The 26,264-nt window shown below is 45.3% G+C and overlaps 1 protein-coding gene across 1 annotated transcript; it reads right to left on the bottom strand.

The window, feature by feature from the left end:
• Window positions 1-5,824: 5,824 nt before the first annotated feature.
• T265_04664 (hypothetical protein) lies at window positions 5,825-26,035 on the bottom strand (the record flags this gene model as incomplete). The annotated part of the gene is made up of 6 exons (XM_009169455.1): window positions 5,825-6,396; window positions 7,407-7,693; window positions 15,174-15,340; window positions 22,883-23,015; window positions 25,670-25,802; window positions 25,848-26,035. The coding sequence occupies 6 exons, from the start codon at window positions 26,033-26,035 to the stop codon at window positions 6,120-6,122; spliced, it is 1,185 nt and encodes a 394-aa protein (XP_009167719.1).
• Window positions 26,036-26,264: the final 229 nt, after the last annotated feature.

Here is a 26,264-nt window from a genome sequence, read left to right as displayed (position 1 = left end):
CGCAGAGGACAGTACGACTTTACCCCCAGACCGCCTCGTAGCACGATTACTCGTAGTACGGGGTCTCACTGCTCTTGGTCTGGCTGCTCCCCTTTGGCCTTCCTGGTATGGTTGCACCTTATGGAACGAAGTTCCAGCCAGTGTAGCCCGCGGGATCGTTGCAGCATTCAAGCCCGACCACCACGTCAAGGTGGCAGCTTTAGGTCGGGTTACAAGGGTTACAACTAAGATTGATGAACTCGCAAACTGCTGTTTAATCGGTATTGGGATAAAAACAGGTTGAACTAAGCCTTTAGGCTCCCAATGTTGTCTGTCAACTTTGAGCCATGCAACCGTAACTGACTTGAAAGATTCAAATAAGACATTCTGTATAAGTTACTGAAATCAAATGCAGTGTGTCGCAAATTCCCTGAGAACAGGCGGAAAAAAGTACTCGTGCTCGTTACTGTGATGACGGACCAAAATATATCTGAATTTGAGGCGAAGCTCTAAATGTATGAAACACCAGAGCCTCAGAAGCTTTTCTGGTTTCGGATGGCGTAAACGGGTCAATAACAAGGTGATCATGGAACGGGTATTTGGATTTGCAGCAGGTCCTCCAGCAAAACACCCAGCACAATTGAATACGGTGGCTCTGTCGTGAGCTACGCAATCCGAAACACCGTCTGCAGAGAGAAGTGCTGTTCTGCGTGCCTCCTTCATAATGGCGCAAACCGCGAGGTGGACTTGGCAGAAGGGTATGGAAGAGATTACAAAGAGTTCGGGTGTTGTACACCTTCCAGGACGGGGTCTCTGTGACCTCCCGCCTGCTTTTCTGGAGACACTACAAGAAATGGCAGCTGATCGATGTTAGTGGCGTTCGTACTATCAGTTTCTACCCAGGTTGTCTGACTGAACGCTTGGGATGTAGACACCTCAGAATACCTGACGTAGGTCAACATTAGGTTCCCTCCCTCACCTACTCTTTTCTCTTTTTTTCGCTCTGACGCTTTAAACATAATTATATGAACTTTATGGTTGCACGGCAGTTGAGCATCACTGTCAACACTGATTTTCCTCCCTTTCTCTCTTCCTCTCTGGCGGTGGTAATGTTAATGGTGATAACTAAGTTTCTACAACACTGCCTCATTCCTAGGGAGAAAACTTGTCACAAAGATTGCACCAGATATGTGGTTTTGTTTTTAGGGATTGTTACTTATCAATGCTCACCTGACCTTGAGAAGGTCAGATTACAGTAGTATGGGGAAGCATGCATTTAAGTTGCGAAATTAGCGTGTTTCGAGTGCTACTTAAAATGGACAACGTTGTCTAACTATTCCGCTGGGTCTCCCACACTCTACCCTAGATCCCACCCTGATCCAAAAGAAATAATTGGCTACAAAGGTTCATAAAAGTACCATAATCCATTCCAGAAAAGTGAGGAAGATTTTCTGACAAAAAACGAAACTGTGATATCCAAAGCGTTCTGCTGTAAGAGAAGGGGGTACCGAAGGTGTAACAATACAGAGGCAGTTCAAATGGCATGCACTGGGATCTATAAACCAGTCTGCTGCACCACGAAGTAAATCCTACTGCAGTGACGAGGTACATACGACCTGATAAGAGATATCATGGTGCCTTGTGAGGAATGCATAATGTTGCCTAATACCTTCTGTAGTGATTTGTATAAGTTGCTATTTGACAGAAGGGGAAATTGGGCCTCACCACCTGCATAGTATTTAACAATATTAAAGACGGTTTGGAAAATGTATGCCTCAGCACCGGACGCAAGTTAGGAACGAAACTCAACTTCAACGCAAAAAATCATTGCAAAGACTGGTAGTAAGACGTTTCAACATTTTCCAAATTATATTTCGACAGAGATTTTGAGTTATTCTCACTAGAACCTTAGATGTCTCGATAGACTTGATGTTTAGTTCAGATGTATCGAGAGGTATCCATCCAACCCTTCGCGTCTCAGGCTCCTTAAATAACTTGAACTGACGTCATTTCATTTCATACTGCTACGGATTCCTATCGATTCATCGTAGTGAAGACACCATAACTGTGCAACACCAAATAGGTGCATATGTGCCTAGTCCATATATTCAAAACAACACTCCAGACTTCCTAATCCAGTTCTAGATTCCGCCGCACCATAGTCCTACTCACGTGGATCACACACAAACGGATGATCACGTGACATCACGACTCGAACGTGCAAGCACGAAACAGCGGGAATAAGTATTCAAAGGTTTGTTATGATCTTTCACACTCAAATCTGAAAGCAAAATCAAACCCTGAGTTAAGCATTTGAAAGGAATGGTAATTGTCCAAAATTAATCAATAAACACTGCACTGGGATAACTTCCACATCAGATTGGCTCAGCTTGGTGAAACTAAGCAGCGATCACAATGAAACAGGTGAGTTGCCGAAGGGACGCGACGTTTTTCACGGCCAAAGCAATACTCGCTGGTGCCAACAGGCGATGGCTTAAACCGCAAAATGTGTCAGGTTGAAGCAGTCAATGACAGAATCAAGTTAATCTAACAGAATCGGGTTGATTATATACGGGTTCTCACAGGTAAACCATATTCCTGTGTTTGAGCACAGAAATTTACCATTCCGACGTACTCCACACTGAGTGGATATGATCGCCCAAAATCCGTATAGTAATAGGAGCTGATATCAGTTTGCGCAGCTCCGATTTCAGCCCACATGAGGAACCCCCACCGTGATTTGGCCCGGGCCAGAGAAACGCTGTTTACCTGCATAGGGCGTCACAGTTAAAGAATGCACCATGCGTCATAAGTTACAGTGGCTTGTTCAAGTGCCAAGCGCGTTATGGTGTTGCTCTTTTCAACGTGGTGTAAGGTGGGAAACCTCCGATTTTTTATGTTACGAGGATCTTGGCTTATAAGATGGGACTCCGTCGCAACTGCCATAAACCTACTCATGAGAGGCGCAAATCCCTTCTATCATTTCCGTTAATTCTGAAAAGTAATCAAACGATCGACATGTGCACACTGGATCAGATAGCGTCAGTCGCGAAATTAGTCGGTGTGCCGGATTATATGCAACTTCTAAGATACGTAAAACACTCCACGGTCTGGAGTACCTCTCCCTGAATTGTAAGTGGCATATTTAGTGACTACGTGTCCAATAGTACTTTTTGAGGTCAAAGCGTACGTCAAAGGACGGGATGACTTTGGTCCGTTCGTGCAGAAGCCCTCTCTTCTCCGAAGACGAGAACAATGTCGTCTGCACATTCCGAATCGACAAGGTCTTCGTCAGCAGCTATTTGAACACCATGGTTTTGAAAACCCAGCGTTCCTAATTATCTCGTCCATCAGGAAATTAGACACATGATGTCTACCGAAGCTTCTGGAGGCCTCTACGTTTAAGCTCACACGCCCGGAAGTATGAGAACTTATCACGTCCACAAACTTTCGACTGACTTGACCTACCATCGTGTTTGCAGGTATCTGGAGCGCAGGAATGTAGAAGTAATACGGTACTGTTGTTCAATGTCATGTCTGCCTTCCAACTAAAAGACACTGTTCATGCACATCGAAAGCACGGCAGAACACACCCATTCGCAAATAAAGTTGGTACAACTGGGAAGTCACCGGAGTCCCAGCTGAAACTCTTGATCATGATATTCATTAAAAGAAAGTGCTGTACAAAGCCTGCCTCATGCTTCTTCGAGAAATCGAAGTAAACTTCTATCACAAAACACATTACTCGTATCGTTGGTGAGAACTCTTCATAACCCATTGATTTCACCTTTTTGGGGTTCACCGGTTAGGCAGAATCCTTCATTCGGATGGGATAAAGTGCTGTGTTCAAATGGAAAAGTACCTCTGGTGAAAACTGTGGCCATCTGACGAGTCCAAAGAATGGCGATTCGGTAGTGTGTAGCGTTAAGGCATTGTACTATTTTGTTCTTGTCACTGCTCAGTGGATTACATTGGACGGGCGGTCAGACAACTTAGGATAATGTTGTGAGAGTAGAATCGTTATCCTAACAGAAAGTGCCACGATCTTAGACTTGACAAATGGGTCATTCTACACAACTTATCGGAACCTCTCGCACCGTCTTTAGAGTTCCGTATAGGTTGCCGAAAGCGATCCGAAGGCAACGGGTGGAAGACGTTGCAATACGCCTGCGTAATTGAGGAACGACCTGCTCACCTTAGACCTAGGATACCGGACACCATAGGGTATATCACTCAGCCGGCTGTTCATTTAAACTGGACTAATATTACTTTGTCTGGTAGATCCACAGCCCAATCACTACTACCTTAACTGAGTAGTCATCGAACGAGATTAGGAAAAGTCTTTCCGTCAGCTTGGGGATGTAACCCACATTCGGAATATTTGAACTGAAAGGGTAAACAGAAGCATTAACTGAACAAATTAATACTCAAGATCGGTTTCAGATGGACATCACACCTGTGACCTGCTAGAGCAACCGACGCAAACTCAACTCAGTGATGCTCTCCAGGAACAGTTCTCTCCGAATTCTCTCTGTGTTTGCAAAAGTGGGCAACTAGGGATGCTTAGAGTTGACCGGTTGCTCCTTTATTGGCAAAGAAAATCCGAAAAAAATTCATCAAACTTTTCTATGCGCCCATCCAGTGGAAAACCTGTTAAATGATCTTGAAAACAGCCTTGTCAATAGACGACGCTGTGTTCCGCTTCGATGGTTCAATTCTTTTCGTGCTAGTTCATTCGGTCACACACCAAGCAGAAATGATCATGGTTCTCAAACTACTCTCAGATCAGTTAACGGAAGTCTGAAAATCACAACGAAAGAAACTGCGACAGATAAAACAATTGACGTTGAAACATTGAATAATAACGCAACAGAGCGAAACGTTGACCGTGAAGCTTAGTATAGTGGTGCTGAACAAAATAAAACAAGATGGAATCATAAGTAACGAACTGACGAGATGTATGCCAACCTATCTTCAAGAATGAGACAAAACATGCATGTACATCAACTGCCTCAGTGTCAAATAACGGCCACGAAACTGGCAGTCTGAACGGATGCTTGATTCGCGTTAGACTCTGAACCAATAACAAGCGAATCGAACGTGCAGAGCAGTCTACATCCGACACTCTTACTTTTGCGGCATGCTCTATACAAAATTTCAAACGTTGGTTCCGGTTTGATACACTGATTTGAAGCCATCAAATGTTTATGAATCGCACTGCTTTTCAGTCTGTTTCTCATCATACATTAACTGAGGCGTTGCGAAGATACTGGACCCTATCACCACGCGACAGCTTACGTACCTCAGAAATCCACTGAGCTATACTGCAGGACAGTCGTTCAGCATCCATTGATATAAGTCTGGCAAACACCCATCCGACCCTCCAGACTGCGAGCTGAAACTTGCGTAGGGACTAGTTCCTTAAAACCTAGACCGCTTAGAAAGTCATGCCTCACCACTGAACTGCGGTCACGTTTTTTGGCTCAGGGCTTTTAGTAAGAACCCTGATTACCCTCGTGTCTAGGATTGGAAGCATTGGTAATATCCGGGACCATACACACGCACGAAACACGAATAGACCTAAAGCGTTGTAAGATTGTCGATCGATTTGCTTAGCCCAATGAAAGGCCTTCATGAGAGTAGGTGATAAGTCGTACGTGGACACATGACTGAGGCAAACAACTAAGCAGCACCGGCAGCGAACAACCAGACGGCTCTGAGATGCACGTGTATAGCGTTTGTTTAGTTGTCATTTGGCATCATCCAGATCGGGATATTCCACGAATGGTTAACCTGTCATCCGAAGACGCCCGATAGTTGGTACCACAGACACGTTATAAAAAACATGAAACTTTATCATATCATCAAATATGCATACAATTAACTGGTGCAAAAAAAAGGAAAGATAACCATGTCACATTTAAAAATCTCCGTTGAGGTCACATGATTGCCAAAATTATCTTAAAAATGAAATGATGATTGGGAGGAATAAAGTGCTGATGATATCATGCAGAAACCCTAAAAATTGTGTGTGTGTATACGTGTGTGCATGATGAATGAACAACGTGATTCGGCTGAGATGGTATGCGGGTCTTCCTAACCACCAGCCAGATATGCGCATAGAACAAGAGTCGCGCAGGTCAACGTAAATTGTAAGCCGACTGATCAAGCACGGACTTGGGGATTGGTCTGGGTTTGATGAGTGCTTGCACTTTCTCATTGTCCCATACAAAACGAGAGACAAAGTCTTTCGCGTTTGTGATACGGTCATCCGTTCCTGTAACTACACTGGAAGGAGGCGTGCCAGGCTGATATTCCGGAGATGCTCGTGATTCTGTTCGTTTAGTGATGACAGGGTTCACGTCCAAGGCATCCATGGGCATACAATCGAAGGGATTCATAGCTGATGCTGAATGCCTGCAGTGGGTGTGAGAAAGCAGCGTATGGGTTATTCACGACATATTGTGTTGTGTATTACCAACTGAAAAAACATAACAGCTGATTGACCACATTCTCTGGGTACAAAATTGGGACAGATAGGGCCAGTGAGCATGCGATCAATAGAACAGGTGACAGTCAACTAAAACAATCAGTCGGATGTAAGTCGCTGTGTTGGAAAACAGAGAGCATGATAGTAAGACACAAGAAGCCACCGGTTAGGCCACGATTCACAAACACCACGTGTGCTATACTCGGTTGGCTTGCCCTGCTTGCACATTTCATTCTCGTCCGTTTTTCGCGCAACCGGCACAATTATTAACTTCGGCTTGCCCTAACACCCACTGGTGTACTGATGTGTGGTAGAGCAGATCTCTTAAACCGGAGTCGTATGCGGCAAAAGACGAACGGACTAGGCACAAGAAAACGAAAGCATAAATCTCATTCGCACAAAGTTTCAGAAGCTTGATGCGCCCGGATGTAGTTCTGACCATTTCTCAGCGCTTGATGCCAAGGAAGAAATACAATCGGACCGACGATTCCCGAGCTGATATGGTAAGCTGTAAAAAGGCGTTATCCGCAACTACCATAAGTAATTCACACTGTCATATTAACTTGGGAAAGCGCATAATGTGGGGTTCCACAACTACACATATGCAACAGACCACTGAATTTTCTGCAAGATTTTAAAAGTCTCCTAGTTGGGGGGGGGGCGCCGAAACGCGTGAATGGGGTTAGTCAAAACTAGGCTCTGTGGCCCGTTTGACAAACAGTTGTCCAGAGGACCAGCATAGAGAGATTAATTTGACGACACTGAGGATATTGACATTTACTGAACACGTCAAACTTGCGGTGAAACCCAAGGCGAGATTGTCCTATTGGAGTGAAGCAGATCAAAAAAACCGCAGAGGAGACAGGAATCTAGTGCCATAGTATAGACCAACAGACCGAACAAAACATCGGCAACAGAAACATCACACTCAACTCACAAGGCCACCGATTTCAGTATCTTGCCCGCCACATTCAAAGGTGATGAAGACAATGAAGGAGGTGATCGTGAGCTGCACGAACTCGATGACGTGTGACATTCGGAAGCGTTACAAGAGCCACGAATCACCTGAATCGCCGTGCGCAGCACAGGAGTTGCTGATATTCTCGGGACGGGGATCCCATTGTTGTTACTGTTACTCGAGCTGCTCAAATTGCTACTCAGACTGTCCGACTGAGACCATAATTTCGGACTGAGAATCAGCTTCATTTGAGGTCCACCGGGAACCTGCGTGGAAATGGAGACAAACAACATCGTGTCACAGACGGGATCAGGAAGGCTACCATAGAGAAAACAGTAAGGCAGGACCAAAGATCACTAGCGAAGCCACAGGTGGATTAGGTAAGTACAGTTACGTCACATCAGTTACCATCCCAACACGGGATGGATTAAAAGTGAGAGGTAGCCGTTCATATTATCCCTCAGTTGTGTGCATTCTTCTGAATTGCCAGAATACGGTAGACGGTAGATCTGCGTGACCTTTAAACATCGTGGTGCATGATCGGAACTGGCCCAGTTACAGTTTTAGTCGGAGGACAATCAGCTGAAGGGTAGAGACATTGAACAATTTAAGCAGATTCTTAAATGTGCTACTTTGTGACGCTGTTATTAAGGCCTAGCTTCATTTTCAGGTTATTCTCTGAACAAAAATACACGATCAACCTACTGGGAAGTAACATCGCGTGAGCAGGACGGAAATGTTGAGCATGTTTGGATTTGACAAACATGAGGAAATTTGGCAAAATACGATAAGGTATGATGCCATCCGGAATTTGCTAATACATCGTATGATGTACGCTAGGTTAACCAAAAAAAAAGAAGTTCGTCCTTGGTGACGACTAGGCGTAGAAAGGCCAAATCCTATGATACCTCAACCACTGGGCACATGAAGTTTGGAAGGAATATCGAGACCAACTTGAACAAAGACGAAACACGCTCTCAGTAAGAAAGCTGACGTGTTTAGAAACCATACCTCACTCAACAACATCCCTCAGGACCAATTGAGATACTGCGTACGCTGTATCACCTAGTTCCCTACGAAGACTAATTGCACATTAAAACGTCGGCCACCTCATTTGTTCGAGAACTGTGTCAACTCGCAACATGAAAACTTTCAGTAAATACTGATCGCCAACGAAAGTGCCGGGCGTCGTATGATGACGCTAGGTTAACCAAAAAAAAGAAGTTCGTCCTTGGTGACGACTAGGCGTAGAAAGGTCAAATCCTATGATACCTCAACCACTGGGCACATGAAGTTTGGAAGGAATATCGAGACCAACTTGAACAAAGACGAAACACGCTCTCAGTAAGAAAGCTGACGTGTTTAGAAACCATACCTCACTCAACAACATCCCTCAGGACCAATTGAGATACTGCGTACGCTGTATCACCTAGTTCCCTACGAAGACTAGTTGCACATTAAAACGTCGGCCACCTCATTTGTTCGAGAACTGTGTCAACTCGCAACATGAAAACTTTCAGTAAATACTGATCGCCAACGAAAGTGCCGGGCGTGGGGTTGATTTAACCAAAAGCTTAATAGAAGACGAAATCCTGGGGCGGATCCGAGTTACACGCCACTAAACCTGAGTGAGCTGATGCATACGGATAAAAGAGTCAGACAAGTTAGCTTGAGTTCTTGATCAATTCAGCCGCTTATGTGAGGTAGTTGATAACTGGTTATCATTATCATCACCACCAGAGACAGCAACATCAGTGTTGAAACTGATGCTCAACTGCCGTGGGATCATTAAGTTCATCTAAGTGTATTTAAAGCCTTAGAGTGAAAAGAGGAAAGAGTAGATGAAGGAAGGGACCTAGTGCTGGCCTACGTCAAATATTCTGAGGTGCCTACATCTCGAAGTGCTCAATCAGACAACCTGGAAAGAAACTGACAGCACGAACGCCACTAACATTGATCAGCTACCATTTATTACAATGTCTCCAGAAAAGCCGAGGAGAGGTGACAGAGACCCCATTCGGGAAGGTGTACAACATCCGAACTCTTCGTAATCTCTTTCACACCCTTCTGCCAAATCACACAGTTGGTCTCGCGGTTAGCATCTTTCTGAAGGAGGCACGCAGAACAGCACTTCTCTCTGCAGACGATGTTTCGGATTGGGTAGCTCACGACAGAGCCACCGTATTCAATTGTGCTGCGTGGTTTGCGCGACTGGAGTACCTGCTGCACATCCAAATACCCGTTCCATGATCACCCTGTTGTTGACTCGTTTACGCCATCCGAAACACGAGAAGCTTCTGAGGCATCGGTGGTAAAAAAAACGTCTCACATCATCCGTTCGCGAAGGCCACGTCTCGAAGCCCTACAACAACACAGCCCTACTGTAGCCTGGTGCACGCGACCCTTGAGACCCACTGATATGCCTTTCCGACGCTAATTAGCAGACGTGATTCAGGCCTAAGAGATTCTTGAACAGACTTCAGAAGACACTTCAGTGAACAGTAAGGGGTATATTCTCAGACTGCACTTTGTGAAGCATGACGATACACTTAGAAATTGCTAGGCGCACGCTAATCTCAGATCGATAGGGTCAACCTACTCCTGGACACCTCAGGCGGGGGTTCAACTATCGCCTCAACAACGTGATTGACTCTGAAGCGGATGAAATCTGTAAACTGCTTAGAGGGAAATTTGATCTTCTAGGTGTGATGAAGATGCCTGCAAATGTGAGACTCTACGCCCTCAAATACTTTGGAGAGGCTTTAGAGCAACTTCCAGTAAATTGGAGAGGGATGAAGGCGCACTAACGTTATCAAGGACCCAAATCCATATGGATGAATTCGGAAAACACTAGTTGAGTGGAGATCAATAAGAGCTTCCCTCTCTGAGCAACAGGTTCAAAAGATCACCTATCAGATACTTCTAGATAGCATCATTCGACAACTTAAGTCTCATGGGCTATCCCAACTGTTCTGACTATGTTGGTCATGGGTAACACAACGGAGGCAGTGCGAAATACATAGTACCACTGCAATCATTTTTAATAGCAGTATTTTTACTCACAAGGTAGCGCGCAGCCCCTTAGCCCACCCAAAAACCTGCATCCGGTTATTGGCAACTCAAAGTACATGGGCGGTGCACGGTCTCCCAGAATTTCAAACAATGCCACCTGATTTGAAACGCCCATCGGTGGCTGTTTTAACGCCTCAAGCAACAGATCAGAAAGACATCATTCCATAGAGAAACTTAATTTACAAATATTATTTTGTTGTGGACCACAGTATTCTTAATGCCTTCTTCCAACTGTAAACGTGAGTCTGAATAGCTGCATGATAGCCGAACGTGCCTAACCAAATCGGGAAGATAATGAACGCGCGAAACAGCTGATCTACCGAACATTGACGCATGCGCAGCCAAAGACGGACTGCTTATGAAGCATACGTGAAAAGTTGTAGGCGGGCCCCAAATGATGGTAAGAAGAGGATTCATCTGTCGAAGACAATTGAAGAACAACCCACCGAGAACGGTTATTCCATTGGTAATTGTGTAGTCTAGCTACGTTCAAAGCTGGTTCTAATAATACATTGTATATGCGATAGTACGAAAACCGGAAATGTACAGAAATCGGCGGCCGTTTTCAATCGTTGATAACCCCATCCAGACAAGTGCCTCTACCTACAGAGTGAAGTACAATCCTTTCGCATCAATAGGAGATATCGAAATAGATGAGAAGATATAAGTCCGAGGATTGCGCTGAGAAACTTAAAACTTTTCGGAGACCACCCGAAAATGGCGCAGTACCGTCGACGATTCAGCTTAAGTCGCTTATTTGCTAAATAATCTAGTGACCGAGGGGGAATATTTTTGCAGGACGGACGGTAAGCCGTCAATATCGGGTCAATGCGCCAGGCGCCTTGCACGGCGCACCAGGTGCCAAAAACCTTATTCTAGGTATTAATGACCGACCACACGAAGAGTACAGTTGGAGAGAGGAAATCGCGGCACTAGACACGTTACCGCTTACAAAAATCGGAACCGGCCTAGAGGTATCACCTTGACGTGGTGATCGGGCTTGAGGGTTGTAATGATCCCACCAGCCAAACTACCTGGACCTTCCTTTCTCTAAGTTCAAACATGTCTGAAAGAGTAGTCAGATGAAGAACAGCGAGTCTCCTCAGAGCGAGAAACCGTATTACCGAAGCATCATTCATTTTCAGTCACTTAATACTCCCAAAACGTATCTCGTCCAAATCTTTCTGATCAATTTAACTACCACTCACCTAACCGTTGCTCTGTATCTAAAACTCTTTTGGGGTTAAATAACCTACAAAAAATGTATATTAAAATTCATATGTTTAGCTCCACACTCTTGTTTTCAGTGTCCATTGTGTGTAAAAACAGGCAAAATATATCTCTTGCTCAGGCCTTGTTCTCTCCATATAAGACCCCAGTTCGGTCATGCACCAAAAACCGTTCGAGATGAACCAAATTCCTCACATGTTACCCTTCGGAATTCTGGTGATCCTGACGAAATGATTCACAGCATCTAAGGTGTGGGAGTTGTGTTCGGCTCCAGGGATGAATGCGCTTTACTGGACTGGATTCCGGTGAATGGGAGGCTCTGTGATGTTAAGTTGACTGGCTCAGTTAAGATCACTGCATCACGACATGGTAAATGGTGCTTATTGGTGCTGTTAGCATATACTCAGACAGACTTTTGCTGTGAACCTGAGAAAGACAACCCCTACTGAGATTTCAGGCCGTCGTTTAGATCGGCGATGAATACAAATATCGTGAATCTGGAGGGTGACATGAATGCCCACAGTTCGGCCGACGAACGCCAGAAAATGTTCAGCTGGGCGTTCGTTTCTTGGTTGAAACTCACCACAAAGATAATGCAGAGCGACCTTTTTCAGTTATGTGCTGAATATCATTTGTTTCCTGCCAGTAAAAACTTTAATCAGGTGAGCTCATGGTGGGGGGCCCACCAACCGTCCTGAACTCACACAGACCATGTAGCAATCAGCCGACTGTGGATGGTCTCGATAAAAGGGTGTCGTCCATTTTGGATTACACTACTGGACACCAATCACGATGTTGTGCGGGCACGCTATGTGTAAAGCCATACAGCTCATCACTTACAAAGCGTCTCGTATGAAAAGCTTATAGGGCTCGAAAATACAAAGGCAATAATGATGATTTGGATGACGAATGGAAAAAGGTTAAAGAAGTCACGCCCGTATATTTTGAAATCGTCTGCAAGAGATCGCTCGCACACCCACATGAAAACTGGATCTTGTTATGAGCAGCAGCTCTAATTAACAGGAAAGCTGTACCAGAGACAACTTTCTTTAAACACAAACCTGATCGGAGACATGGTAATACAAACAGGCTTTCTCGACGACCGCGACCCAAACTCCAACCGAAATACAATTAGACGCCTGGGAGTTGACGTCAGTCAAGACTGGGCAGTGATATAAGTGAACCTACGTCAAACTACAGAACGACGAAGAGAAACCGCACACTGAAGAGGTGGCTGCTGCTAGCATATACTAAACTAGCTTGCGTCACGTGGGAACGGTTGAGAGTACCAGACAGTTGTACTACTTACTTACATCCTGTAGGGAGGGTGATGCTGCCAATCAAATAAGGCGAGTAGTGCAAACTTATAAGCCGAACATGGCTACTCGGAATGAAGTGAGTCGGAATTTGGTACACAGAGACGATTCTGGTGGCTGTACCTCACAAGGGATGTCCGTGATTCGTACCAAAGTTATCTATTTCAAGGCAGTTTTCAGAACCTTGTGGCGTTCTTTCAGCTTTCATCAAGCAGGCTCATGATTGGGGTGTATCAATTCAAACAACCGCCGGGAAAATTTGCAGTCTATCGTGGATCGAATGAGACACACCTGTCTTCCAACCTTGAAGTGCCAGCCACAGGTTGTTGAGGAACACACCCATCGAACTAGTTGGATACATGGTTGTATAGCATGTGATCGAAAATGAGACCAGATGTGCGTTGCAGTCAGACACAAACCAGAAAGCTATCCACTGTTACATTTGACTCGGACCGGCTGTCGGACAACTACACATTTAAGGGTGGAGACACGACGCATTATTTAAACTGCTTCGTAAATACACCACTTTCGTACCGTTGTGATTGTTTTGGATTTTCAGTGTGTCATGTGCTGTCCTCAGTACAGCACATCACACTCATGGCTTTTGAATCAACACGAATGCTAAGTTCATACTGGGTGGGACATCCTGCGTCTGCATAGGACAACGAGGATACACCCAAAAGGGTCAGAACAAATAAGAGTGCGTGAGCTCACCCTTGCCGCGCATACACCTGAACTCTCATTGTCGATCTAGACGTAGAACATCAACTTAGCTGGTCGAACAGCGCGGCTACAAAGTACCACCTTTTGGTGGTTCAGTACACAACCGGCAGTAGTTGACGGTCTTCAAACTGTAAACCACGGTGGTGGGGGGTAGACGGACTTCAGTGCTGCAATGACCCTGAGAGCCACAATGACCGGAACTCAGTGCCCCAAGGTTTAACCATACCAGAAACGTCAAAGGTGAGCGGCTTGATGGAAAACAGCAAGTCCCCGTGCTGCCAGAAATTGCATTTCGAAGCGCTGTGGAAGGAAAGTCATGCTGTCTTCTGCGATAGGGGTTTGAAGGCAGTAATATTTACTTCAAGCGACCAGCATCTCAATAATTGTGGAAGCAGCGATGCTGTCCTTCCCCGAAGGAGGACGATTTAGAAAAGACCGGATCCAAAAACTGCACAATTCGACAGCCAAACGGTTGATAGTGAACACCAGCGCATTTTTCAGTATGGTGAAAATACATTCAAAGCCATAGTCTGGTGTTGCCCAAAAGGCACCTGCTGCGAGCAGCCGCATTAGGAATCAGGCACTCAGGCCAGGCTGAACCCTTGGAGCCAATTGGGTCAGACTATTGAAACACTGGCTTCAAACAAGGTCCCCCAAGAAAACCCTAACTGCTGTCTCGCGGTTCAAACTTCTGAGTTAGAGGCTAGAAGGGTCCTCGAACAGAACCCTACATCCTCCCAATGTTTTGTGCAAAGTGCTTTTCAGTCAAAGGCTCAAAGTGATGTACTTCAATCAAACCCCGCCTTCGGGTCGCAGCTCTTCACTCGCCGACCCTCCCCCGTCCCCTCCAACCGAACGATGAGGCGCGATCAACCCACCAAAAGAACAGCCCCTCCAAGAGATTGAATATCCAGCAACGTATGGTGAGTATCACTAAGAAGGTGCAGTATCCTTCTGGGAAAGATCCCGCCACAGACCAATAACTCTAAGAAATTAACAATAACTATGCCCGTTAACTAGAACCTGGTGGGAAATCAAACGTGAAACCTCACAACCAAAGGTCGACGCTGCTAAGTGAACTTCCGCGCGGAATTACTGGCACACAAAAAACCAACCCCATCGAGTCAATCATTGGAGAAACAAAACGGACTCAAGCGATTGGGATCAGAAAAAGTGGGAACAGCAATCAACCTGCCACGTTATCCCAATGTTTTACACACGAAAAGGCTATTTTTGAAGCTTAGGTTTGAAAACTAGCACGTTTGAGCGAGATACTACTAAAAAACCAGATCATTGATTTGGAAAATGGGTCAGCAGGCCTACATCCGAGCACAGAATTATAGGGTAATAGATTCATCGAATGGGCGGCGACACTAAATCACCGAAACAAGAAGAAATCTCTCACCGCAGTTTGTACTTCGACGGCGTTCTCCGGAGCTGTTGCGACCACTGACTTGTCGTCAATATCTGCTTCGGTTGTATGAAGTTTGAGTGCTTCTCGCACATGATCTGTCAGAGACCGGTAATCCGAATCTCGTAGACACAGGGGGTCTTTGGTGTCGGCGTGGAGCTCTGAAATTACGAGGAAAGACTGAAACAGACTGGAACAGATGGTTAACGAAGAAGTTTTGACGGACCTGAGGACCTAGTAAAAGGCTATCCATTTGTGAAGCAATGATGAGACCCAAAGAAAATATGAAGGCTGAGCTATTTTCAAGTCGTTTGATTCTAGAGAGGACAGACAATAAGGTCACAAATGTCACGGCAAGGCAAATTTTTCAGTTGGCAGACTGCTTCTTAATCTCTACACCGGATACCTCAATAACCATCATCACCACTGATGCTTCACTGCCATACAACCATACCATAANCCTAGTGCTGGCCTATGTCAAGCATTCTGAGGTGCCTACATCTTTAACCGCTCAATCAGACAATCTGGAAAGAAACTGACAGCACGAACGCCACTGACATCAATTAGCCGCCATTTCTTGCAACGTCTCCAGCCACGCACAGACGGGGTCACGGGGGACCCATCCTGGGAGGTGTACAACACCAACACCCAAACTCTTTATGATCTCTTTCACGCCTTTCTGCCAAGTCATATGCCGTCCACCTCGCGGTTTGCGCCATCCTGAAGGAGGCACAGAGAACAACACTCGTCTCGGCGTAGCACATGACCGAGTCATCGTATTCGATGATGCTAGATGTTTTCCCGGATTGAGGTGCCTGCAGCACAACCAAATACCCGTTTTCTAATCACGTCGTTACTAACACGCTGACGCCATCCATAACCAGCCACACTTCTGAGGCATCGGTGGTCGAAAACCTGAAGACGCCTCACATCATCTACCCGAAGAGGCCATGTCTCGCACCCATACAACAACACAGCCTTTGCTGTAGGCTGGTAAACACGACCCTTAAGATCCAGTGAGATGCCTTTTTGACGCCATAAGTGACGCAAATTAGCTAACGTGATTCGAGCCTTTGAGATTCTTGAACTGACTTCATCAGACCTCAATAGTTGCATTAGAATCTCGCGTGACCGTCTACCGAAACTAGCGTTGTTTTTCATTGCCTCGACTACGAGGTGAGCGACATATGACTTGGTCTCAAGGGTGCAAACGAGATTCTGAAATGTTCCGTTACTGATGGTGCGGTCCCCCATCCACTGTCCCTCCTACTGTGCTTGGTTGACAGCGCTGAAAGATACGGCAGCCAACCAGAATGAGCAGTGTTGATGCATACAGTCTACATCAAAACTGTCTAAGTGAGTCACTAGAGGTGCAGGATGATTGTAGTAGCCTTGAGAAGGTTGTACTCCCAATTCATTCCCACCCCCCTCTTCCATTTTATAACTATTTGAATAAAGTCATGTGGCTGCAAGGCAGCAAGACATCAATGTCAACAAGGATGCTACCGTCAGCGATCATAGCTATGACGATACAGACAACAGTGGTGCTGGTGGGAATCATTTTGAGGATTTGAGATTTACAACTGCACCAAAAACTCTGCTATCCTCCCGAAGTTGTGCCAGTGAATATCCTAAGCATGTCCAAATTAATTGGTATAAATTTACGAAACCTTATACTAGTCACCTGAGCCACACGAACTTATGCACTCACTCGCCCTAGTACGCAGAACGTAAGAAGCATTGTTTTGAGCGACCCTATAGTCTGTTGGCTTTTTGTCAATACGCTCTCACCTTCTGACGCATCCAAGAAGGTGCAGTGATTGTGACGAGTCAATGCCGCCTACAACTTCCGTGGCAACCAGAAAGGAATGTCACGATCGATTTTACAGTTTAGCTGCCAGAAGATGAGAAACTATACAAGAACCAAAACGCTCGCTGCTTGCACAGCGAGGCCAGAGCTCAAGTGTGCTACTGCCAAGTTCTGTCTACCGTGGGACTAGTGGTTCTTCAAAGGGGAGAATCTCCACCTAAGAGATTTAAGGGTTTCAAAGATTTCGAGGCCAAAACTTTTGCAGGGATGAATCCACATCAACTTGTGTTTACGTCATGTGACATTAATTACATCCAGTTTGTTGTAGGAAAATATTTTAATATTATTCTCTTGCTGCAATGGTCTTAAACCGCTGATTAACATCCTAAAACCTTAGCTACTTTTCCGCGGGCTTACGTACAAACAACACGCCCGAGCCGAATCCCTCACTTCCAGTTGACCAGTAGTGTCCTTAACGCTTGTGCACATGTGACCACATCAACCTTGACCTTATCTAACGCGTTTTGTTGACCAGTGATTTCAACTCCAAAATGCTGCTCTGCCACACCATTCTTCAGCCTTGAAGCGAAGCACAGGGTGAAAAACAATCACGACCAAAGCAAAATTTCTCGGAAACGAGAAGAACATAAGGGGGAAGTCGAATGGCAGAATAAAATAGCACACCAGAAGGACAAAAATGAAGCAGCCTTGGAAAATGAAATTAGAATATGACGGACGAAGGGGTCGTATAAAAAGAGCAAACAATACCACGGTATTATCGGCCAATCAACAAGGTCATTTACTGCTCATTAGCAGATGCGGTTGCTTGATGTTGCTCGGAACCGGGAATTAAGTTTTACCAGTCTGCGGTTGAAAGGTCTTACCGGGAGTTGGTCCTCCCAAACTTGAATTTGTTGTGTGTTTAAACCCATGGAATTGTTTGAAGTGGTTAGTGTCACGTGTTATCTATCAAAGTAGAACGGAAGATGGTCCCCACTCAAATACTCTCATTCGCAGACGAATTTGGTTTCGACTTAAAAATGGATCCAGCTCCAAGTAGATGGTTCAAGTAGAACATATAACACTGAGGGAAACTCGGGAACCAGCTGAGGCGAAATCGGTCATGGGTAGTTGAAGAGTTTTCAGCAACTTATGAGTAGTGCTTAATAAGGTCTTTTTTCTATTTTTCCCATCAACATCACATCAGTTTACAGCTGATTGTCCTAAACACTTGCGTGTTGGGGGTTAAAAAATTACGGCTGAACAGTGGTTATGATATCGGTATAACGGCTATTCCTCAAAACGTAGTAAGGGTTTCCCTACTTCTGTACAATCAGACAGGGCATCGTCCTCTGAAATTTGTTTTCTTACGATTAAATTGAATATTCGACTCCTCCCTGTGGATACAGCTTCTTGCTGGGTTCTACGGCATTCCGTTCAATAGCTTGTACATCCACCTCTCCTTCAAAATGGCTCGAGCTTTTCTCTCCAGCAGTACTGGTGATCTTGCCTCCGCAAAGTCAAAATCCTGCTCATCGTGGCGTGACATGGTCAACTATGGTGTGAAAGCTGGTGGAAAAGTGCGAACGGGGATCCAAAGGTAGTGGCACCAGGCCATAATGGATTCACTGTTGGCAACCGAACCTTGTAAAATTGCTACATAGGCCCACCAACAGCGGTTCTCTGAGCCCTCCCTGTGGTCTTGCTGTTTGCACTGGAATGCAAACTCAAACAAAAGCCGTGGGGCGCTGGGGACGTCCTTCGTATACAAATCGTCTTATCAACTGCATTCGCGAGGAAGCCTGATCCGTGTTGTCTCTAGGACCCACTGCGATTTAGGGAGTCAACGAATGCAGTTCACACTTCAACCTACGGCTTGGTACAAACTAAGGGCTAAAATACGGGCAGCAGGACCGACCTTGAAGGCACGGAAAAGTGTCTCAAACTCGGACGCGCTCACCAGTCAGGCAACCGCAAATTTGCATTTTTCGTAGGTTCAGATAGTCTACACCGAAAACGTAAACTGCGAACTTAGTTCCAAAACGAAGTGGAACGAAGTAGGGGCTGTACATATTCAAGTGTTATCTTGATCGCAAGCAAAGTTTGTCACGTCCGACTATCCAAAAAGCCTCTCATCTCCATTCCAGTTTTGCCTGTGGTTCTCTGTCACACAATCTATTAGATCATCTCCCTTAAATTCAACGGTTTTCTAAGGGTACAAATAAATCCTATCGAGTGGGTTACTAACCTTCAGTATGCTAACAATATCGTCGTCTTTAGGAAAGATTTAACAGAAACGCAACCCATTGTTAATCACACTGACCAGCACGCTTTGCTGGCTGAAATAGGATCAACCTCTGAAAAGGCCAGATTCTTAAACACTAGCGGAACACCCAGTCTAACTCACTCACTTTCAATGGACAATCCGTAAACCAAGTGGGTTCCTCTAAAAAAATTTGACTACACCATCTTCCAAAATGGTCAAGCACGGCAAGAAATAGGTATTCACCTAAACAACGCAAGACCTTCCCGCAGCTACACAGCGCTGTTTGGAAAAGCTCCAATTACAATCTTCGAACAAAGCACTGTGTGCACACACTGCGATTGTGTAGTACACACTACAACCTGGCCAATCAGAAACGATAATATTTGAGGATATTCGAGAAGAATTTGACTACCAGTGCTTACAGTAATTAATGAAATTGCGTTGGTGCGACAGATTAAGAAAACGTTGTTGCGCTATTCTACATATCTCCAGAGTGATCCAGCTGAACCCAGAAAAGTAATTTGGGTACAGTCTTTAAAAAACCAAAATCCAAATTGTCTAATATCTTGTCGCCACTGCCTCCTCCCCGTGGTGTTGCTACACGCGAGAACTTGCTAGTGCACAACAGTTAAGGTCTAGTGGCATCAGGTAATGAAATACGAACTAGATGACACCACGCTCGTTGTTTGTCGGTTGGCCGTTCAGTTCTGCTCTCTTTTCCAGTAAATACATGTTGAAAGGCAGTGTTCTTTGCCTCTTCACAATGATACTGATCTTCTCCAGGACACAGTTGGGGGCGAGATGGCTCAAGTGGTTAGAGCGCGAATTTACTGACCGGAAGGTCCGTGGTTCGAACCCGAACTCTGCCTCTCGACTTCCCCTCTTTAGGCTTGGGCAACCTGGCGGTATCCAAGCCCTCGTCCTTNCTAGGCACCGAAAGGGGCGCTACAGTGAACGATTAGGGCACAGTTTTGTCATGTTGATGAGTATCAAGCTTCTAGCCCAGTTGTAGGTCTTGAATGTGCTGACGAATGTTGCTGGCTCGGCTATTTCTTTCTGAGTAGGCATTGGAGACATCCTAACTGGATCTATCACCCTCTTCTCATCCTAAGTCAACCCATAACTAGACTCGTCTAGATGTGTTAAAATAACGCATTCAGGTCACTGACATACAAAGAACTTATGTTGACACTAGTAGTCTCACTGACGAAAGAGATTCGCCGGGCAGAAATATAGAACAAGCCACAAGAGACTGCTCGGTGTTTTACGTAATCTGTTGATTTGAAGACCGGGCCTATTGGTCTATTGGTTGACATTAGTATATTATCGATCGTCATTTATAATCTTCTTGAATCACCAATTAATTAGCTATTTGAGCTAGAGGCGGCTCATTGGTTAAGGCACGAACCCATTGGCCGGAAAGTTGGTGGTGTAGATTGAACTTCAGCATCCAGATTTGGGAAACCTAACGCCATCTCAACTTTTGTGCTTCCTTCGAAACAGCGAAAAGGTGATACAGCTGAACGATTTTGGATTTTCTTGACCTACAGACCAGACGCATTTGTCCAGTATGATTTTGAGAAAGTTAGAGGCTTGTTCTCACTATCGGACATTCCGGCCGCTCATGACTGAATGGTTAGTTGACCCACCACTAGCAGATCGTGGGTTCGAGACACCCTTGAGTTTCGTAAGATGCTCACTGCCGACGATTTTCAAACAGGTTGAAACCACTGTACGGTGCTTCTCGGTTTTTCAGCATACATTGGCATAAATTACAGGACGAAATCTTTGTTATGTCCATTTCACCCCGCAAAATCACACTAGCTGAATAAGGCGCGACTTTCTTGGTGGTGCTCAGGTTAGCGACTGTCCTCTGTTCATAATCGTTCTAATCAGTCCTTCTTTTTTCCAGTTCTTTCTTTGAGATGTTCGATTGTCATACCCCATACATTCGGCCGTAATGAAACAGTTTAGACTGATAAACAGAGTCAGAATTCTAATGAGGAGTTGCCGGCACCGAGCTGTCTATCTCCAACACTGTTACAGCTGTCGATGCAGTTGTAGGATTGTCACTGAGTTACGCGTAGTCAGAAGCTTGTCTACTTCAGTGGCACCAGTAACGGGAAGCCAGTCAGGAATCAAAAGGCACGTGGAATTTTATATACAATGCTTGAAGAGGCAGTGCAGAACACAGAAGGAGGAACATTCCTACCTGCACAGCGTGAAGCCCGTTATTTCAGTGCCAATCATCAGACTCAATTTGTCGGTGCACATTGGAGAGATGGATGAATCAGAGCAAAACTTAGTTTAACAAAATAAACTGATTTGACTGTGATTCTGGTGTGGCAGAATGATGAAGATAAACGAGGAAACACCAGCATGTGTGTGTGTGAGTATAGACTGTACAACTGACCAGCTCTGAACAGGAGAGATCAGGTAGAAAACCGGAAGTGATGCGCACAATTCAAGTAAGATAAAGAAAGTATTCATGAGCGTGACGCAACAAGGGGGCATCTTAGGGTGTGAGATGGCTAACTGTCAGAGGATCCGGCCATACGTGTATGTTCTACAAGCACAGTAGGACAAAGCACCTGCTGGCATTAAGAGACAGAATAATCCGCTTCAAGTTTATCAAAGATGCGGTCAGAGTTATTCGAATTATGCAATATTCTGCAGTTAGATGGCAAACCATCATTGAATTACGAAAATTTAGTTTCAGTATGTCCACAATCCTATATGCCGTTCTGGATGGGAATGTGGCGCTGGGTTGATATTCTGGAGTGATACACCTAACAGGATTCGATCAGCGAGCGATCATAAAAAAAACTAGAAATAGCAACACTGGAAGATATAATTAATGCGCAAAATACACTAACTTTCATGCACTCATATGGTTTCTAACGGAGATCCGACTGAACCATTCTTCGAATGGAACAAAAAGTTGAAGGGAACTCTTAAACTGCATCTACCTGATGACCCCCAATCAGGTGGGAAGCGGTCTTGAGCTGCCGAAGAGTTTTCAGCAACCTTTTGAGTAGTATGCACCATCTTCAAGTTAGCTAAGCAGTTAAAAACCATCAAATCAGCTCAACAATCGAGTTACACAGGTTCCCCATGTAGCTCATTTCAGTTGCTTTTGCTGGAGTAAGGATGCCACGCACAATAATAGTGACGGTTATATTTCAGTGTATGCAGTTTCGGGGTGCCACTAATATGCGGGAAAGTGAGGTTGAAAAGAGAGGCTAGAGAGTGTACGGTAACTTGGATTGGAGTGTTCGATGAAAGCCTACGGTGGACTTGCTTGGTGCGCACCGATGGACGCAGTTTAGAAAGAGAGAGAAGTAGGTCTCCAACGAGCTAGTGGTGTAAGATAGACGTTTAGATGTATCCCAAATCCTGTGCGGACGTCAGGCCAACCTGTATCCGCGTTCCATCGATGAACAGATAATCATGCTTTGCTGGTTAATAGCGCAACTTAGCAAGTGATCCGGCCGCTTCAGCACAAAAGTTTAGCTGGGTTTTAAGGGACATCAGCGGCAGGTTTGGCGGCCAACTGAAACCCATGCGTGAATTCGATCAACCTTAGGTGAACACGGATGAAGGAAAGCGGATAGCACTGTCACTTACTACTATCCAGAATGTTCGAATCTGGCGTGGCATGTGAACTTTGAATCACCTCGGTCGAAGTGGTCAGCCGATCGGGTTCAGAGACGCAGGAGACAGGGTGAACTTCCTTGAGAGGATTCATGATGAGCACATCCTACAAACAAGGAGAACGGGGAGGTGAACCCAGAGCGTGAGTGTTTAGTTGAAACTGAGTAGGTATTTCATAAAGATTATGTACAGTCACCAAACCGGAAGCGAGGAAAAACACCATATGATCGTTTGCACCAACACAGAGTCTAAAAGTACCTGGTATTGGTTATCTATCCAAATGTACTAGCTAAGCCCTACTTCACGATACAGTTCGACACCGATCGCCGTTTCAACTTCGGCCTTTTTGCTGGAGGTTTGTTCAAACTTTAGGTTAGTTGTTTGCGGCCGAAGGGTGATCACACGCAAGTTTCACCTCACACTTGAGATACGCGGAATTCATTTTTCTCATAATCCAACTGCTTTCCATATTGTTTCAGGGTTCGCGTTACACTCCGGTCAGAAGCTATTCAGTCATTAGGTTAACATGCACAACTACTACAGGAGACGCCACCGACGTTGCTACGCTCCTACTTATGAAAATTTTCTCATAAAGTCGACATTCTCCAAACAGTGGAAGCGTTTACTTACAAGAAAAACGTGAATCCGTATCAGCAGCATTTTGCGCACGACATCCGGGTGCGTGCGAATGGCATTCACCTACTCTGTCCCGCACACGACCCAAATAGATGGCCTTTCTTCTATCTTTGTCTCTCTTCCAGTTTAGCTTCCTTAATTGGGAGAATTCCTAGGTACTCTCTTGTCTATCCGAGCCAGATAACTACGGCTCCACCTCTGTCACCACTTTTTTCTCCAAAAGTTCAGTCCTGGGCAAACAACCCCATGTCCCTTGGGTGACAGCAACCCCGTCAGCACTACTGCTCTGCCGCCGTACGTATCACAAGCATAGACACCCACCGTGGACCCTTGATGAAAGTGAATTGGCATGTGTTGCTGTCTTGTGAACCTTCGGTGCAATGTCCGCTAACGTACGGACATCCTGGTTTGTGATAAAATCGTTCAGCTGTGGCACCATTTCGGTGCCTAACTGTCATGCCACCCGAAGGAAGCACGAGGGCTGCGATACTGCCAGGTTGCTCAAGCCTAGACAGGGGAAGTCGAGTGGCGGAAGTCGGGTTCGAACCACGGACCTTCCGGTCAGTAAATTCGCGCTCTAACCACTTGACCCATCTCGCCCCTATAAACAACCAGATACAAGCCCTGAATGCGCGCTTTCTCCTCAGATTCGCACAGTCAACGCAGATGTTCGCGATTCCCCTAACACTGATTCTGTGGCGTACATGCCCTTACATTCCGTATTCTCTGCCTCTATTTTTCTGGAATATTGGCCTCATTTTAGATTAATGGAGACCGCATACAAGGCACCAGCACACTGAACAATGTTCTCACAACGATTCGTGATTTGGGCCAGTAGAACATAGCCATATTCACTCCCACAAGATTCATATGTGCTCCTCTCTTCCTCCACCGTCCGTCCGCTGACTTCTCACAACTTAACGATGATAGTCGCACACCCCAACCGTCAAACTGCTGGTTTCTTGGTCAGTGTTTTTCCAACATGCTCAGCTCAACTCAAAATGTTAAACTGATTACAACCCAAACCACATGAAAAAACTCAGTTGCTTAACTGAGCACACCACCAATAAGGTTGCTGAAAACTCAAGGAACTTTGTCTTTCTATGTTGGAGGATTCATTAAAGTCGTCTTTTTATTATGGCAAATAGATTCACATTCCATGTGGTTTCGCCAAAGTCTTAATCCAGCATGAATGTGTTGGACTTTAGCTAGTGGTATAACGAAGGTAACCTAGGTTTATGCACCATGTGAGCGTTGTGTCTGCCAACTGTTGGTAGTCCAAAATGAAAGTTAGACTCTGTTTGGTAACTTTTGGACCGAAACCCAGAAGCCATATCGCAGAAATTCCACTTCGTTGCTGCTCGATAAAGATAAGGTGATGTAGGAAAACAAATTAGCTGATCGGAACAGGAATACGTGGAGAAATAGCCGGGTGTCTACCAGTAGAGTGGCTCATGATTCATGCCAAACAGGTGGCGATATCAAGCAACCAGTTAGCAGTCCGTCATTTCAGAAGGGTTGGGTAAACTATTGGTAGTTTTCCACTGGACGACGTCCCACTTTTGACACAAAAGCTTCATCAGGCCAGGTGAGCAGGTCACCAAATTGACCACATATATTCATGAAGCAAGGCATCCACCGCTCAAAGAATACCTAGCTGACAACCACATCACAACGAAGTAGTTAGCGCCAGCTCGTATCAGCGATGATCCCAAGATACTACTCATCAAAGACTTGAAGGTATCTTAGGTAATCGACCGCATCATGTCCAGTATCGTCCGCCCTGTGGTCTGGTAAATGAAGAACACGCGGCACGTAAAACAAGTGTGCTCAGGAGAATGGATTATCGATAAGCTCAGACGTGTCCTTTACACCACGACTATCGACAGTATGGACAGCGTATACGAATACCGTTGCGCTAACACTACAAATGTGGGGCTGTGATACACACTTTTTGATCATAATCTTGCTTGGATTTTTCGGGTTAGGGTTTCATGCCCACTTAATGTGACGAACAATGACGTACCCTGAGGGCTTGTTACTGCTTGGATCAGGCTGGTACCCTTGAAAATGACAACGCGATCCACAAGCAGAATGTAAGGAAAAGAAAATACATTAACGTACTTCACCCTGAGAATCGTCGAAGTAGAACATGGGCACCTCTGCATCCGTAGGAAAGGTATGACAGCAAACAGGAGCACGGTGGGGGTCATAGGTTTCCATGCACTGTGCACAAATCAGGCAGATATCACAGGAACTAGGGAATGGATGGGACATAGGTAAATAAAGCCTGACAACTTACGGGCATGGGAAGCGAGAAGCTGACAGTGGTTGGTTGCAAATAAAGCAAATATCTTTGTCAAGCCGATCAATCACAAACAAATCAACACTGCCAGGAGCAGTAGCGGTCGCCGGCTCTTCCACATCCAGTAAGGCCCAGGAATCATTGGAAGACACAGAGAGCTGCTCAAAAGAAAGTTCTTCGGACATGGCTTGTCACAGAATCTTAAAAGACAAATGTTGTAAAGACGCCTAAAAAGGAAGAAAATAAGCAGTGTAGAAGGGCTGAGCATGTGTGATGTGTGGGTCTGTGAAGAGATATGCAAAAAAATGGCCCTAAGAATATATTATATCCGTTTTCTAGATAAAAGGTGGTACTCTTTTGAAATACCGTTCGTAACACCGTATTTCGGGACTAACTTGCCCCTTGATCAACTTC

Source organism: Opisthorchis viverrini (assembly GCF_000715545.1).
Source record: "Opisthorchis viverrini unplaced genomic scaffold opera_v5_80, whole genome shotgun sequence".
Lineage (NCBI taxonomy): Eukaryota > Metazoa > Platyhelminthes > Trematoda > Opisthorchiida > Opisthorchiidae > Opisthorchis > Opisthorchis viverrini.
The sequence above is the reverse complement of the archived record's forward strand: the minus strand, read 5'-3'. Positions and strand labels throughout refer to the sequence as shown.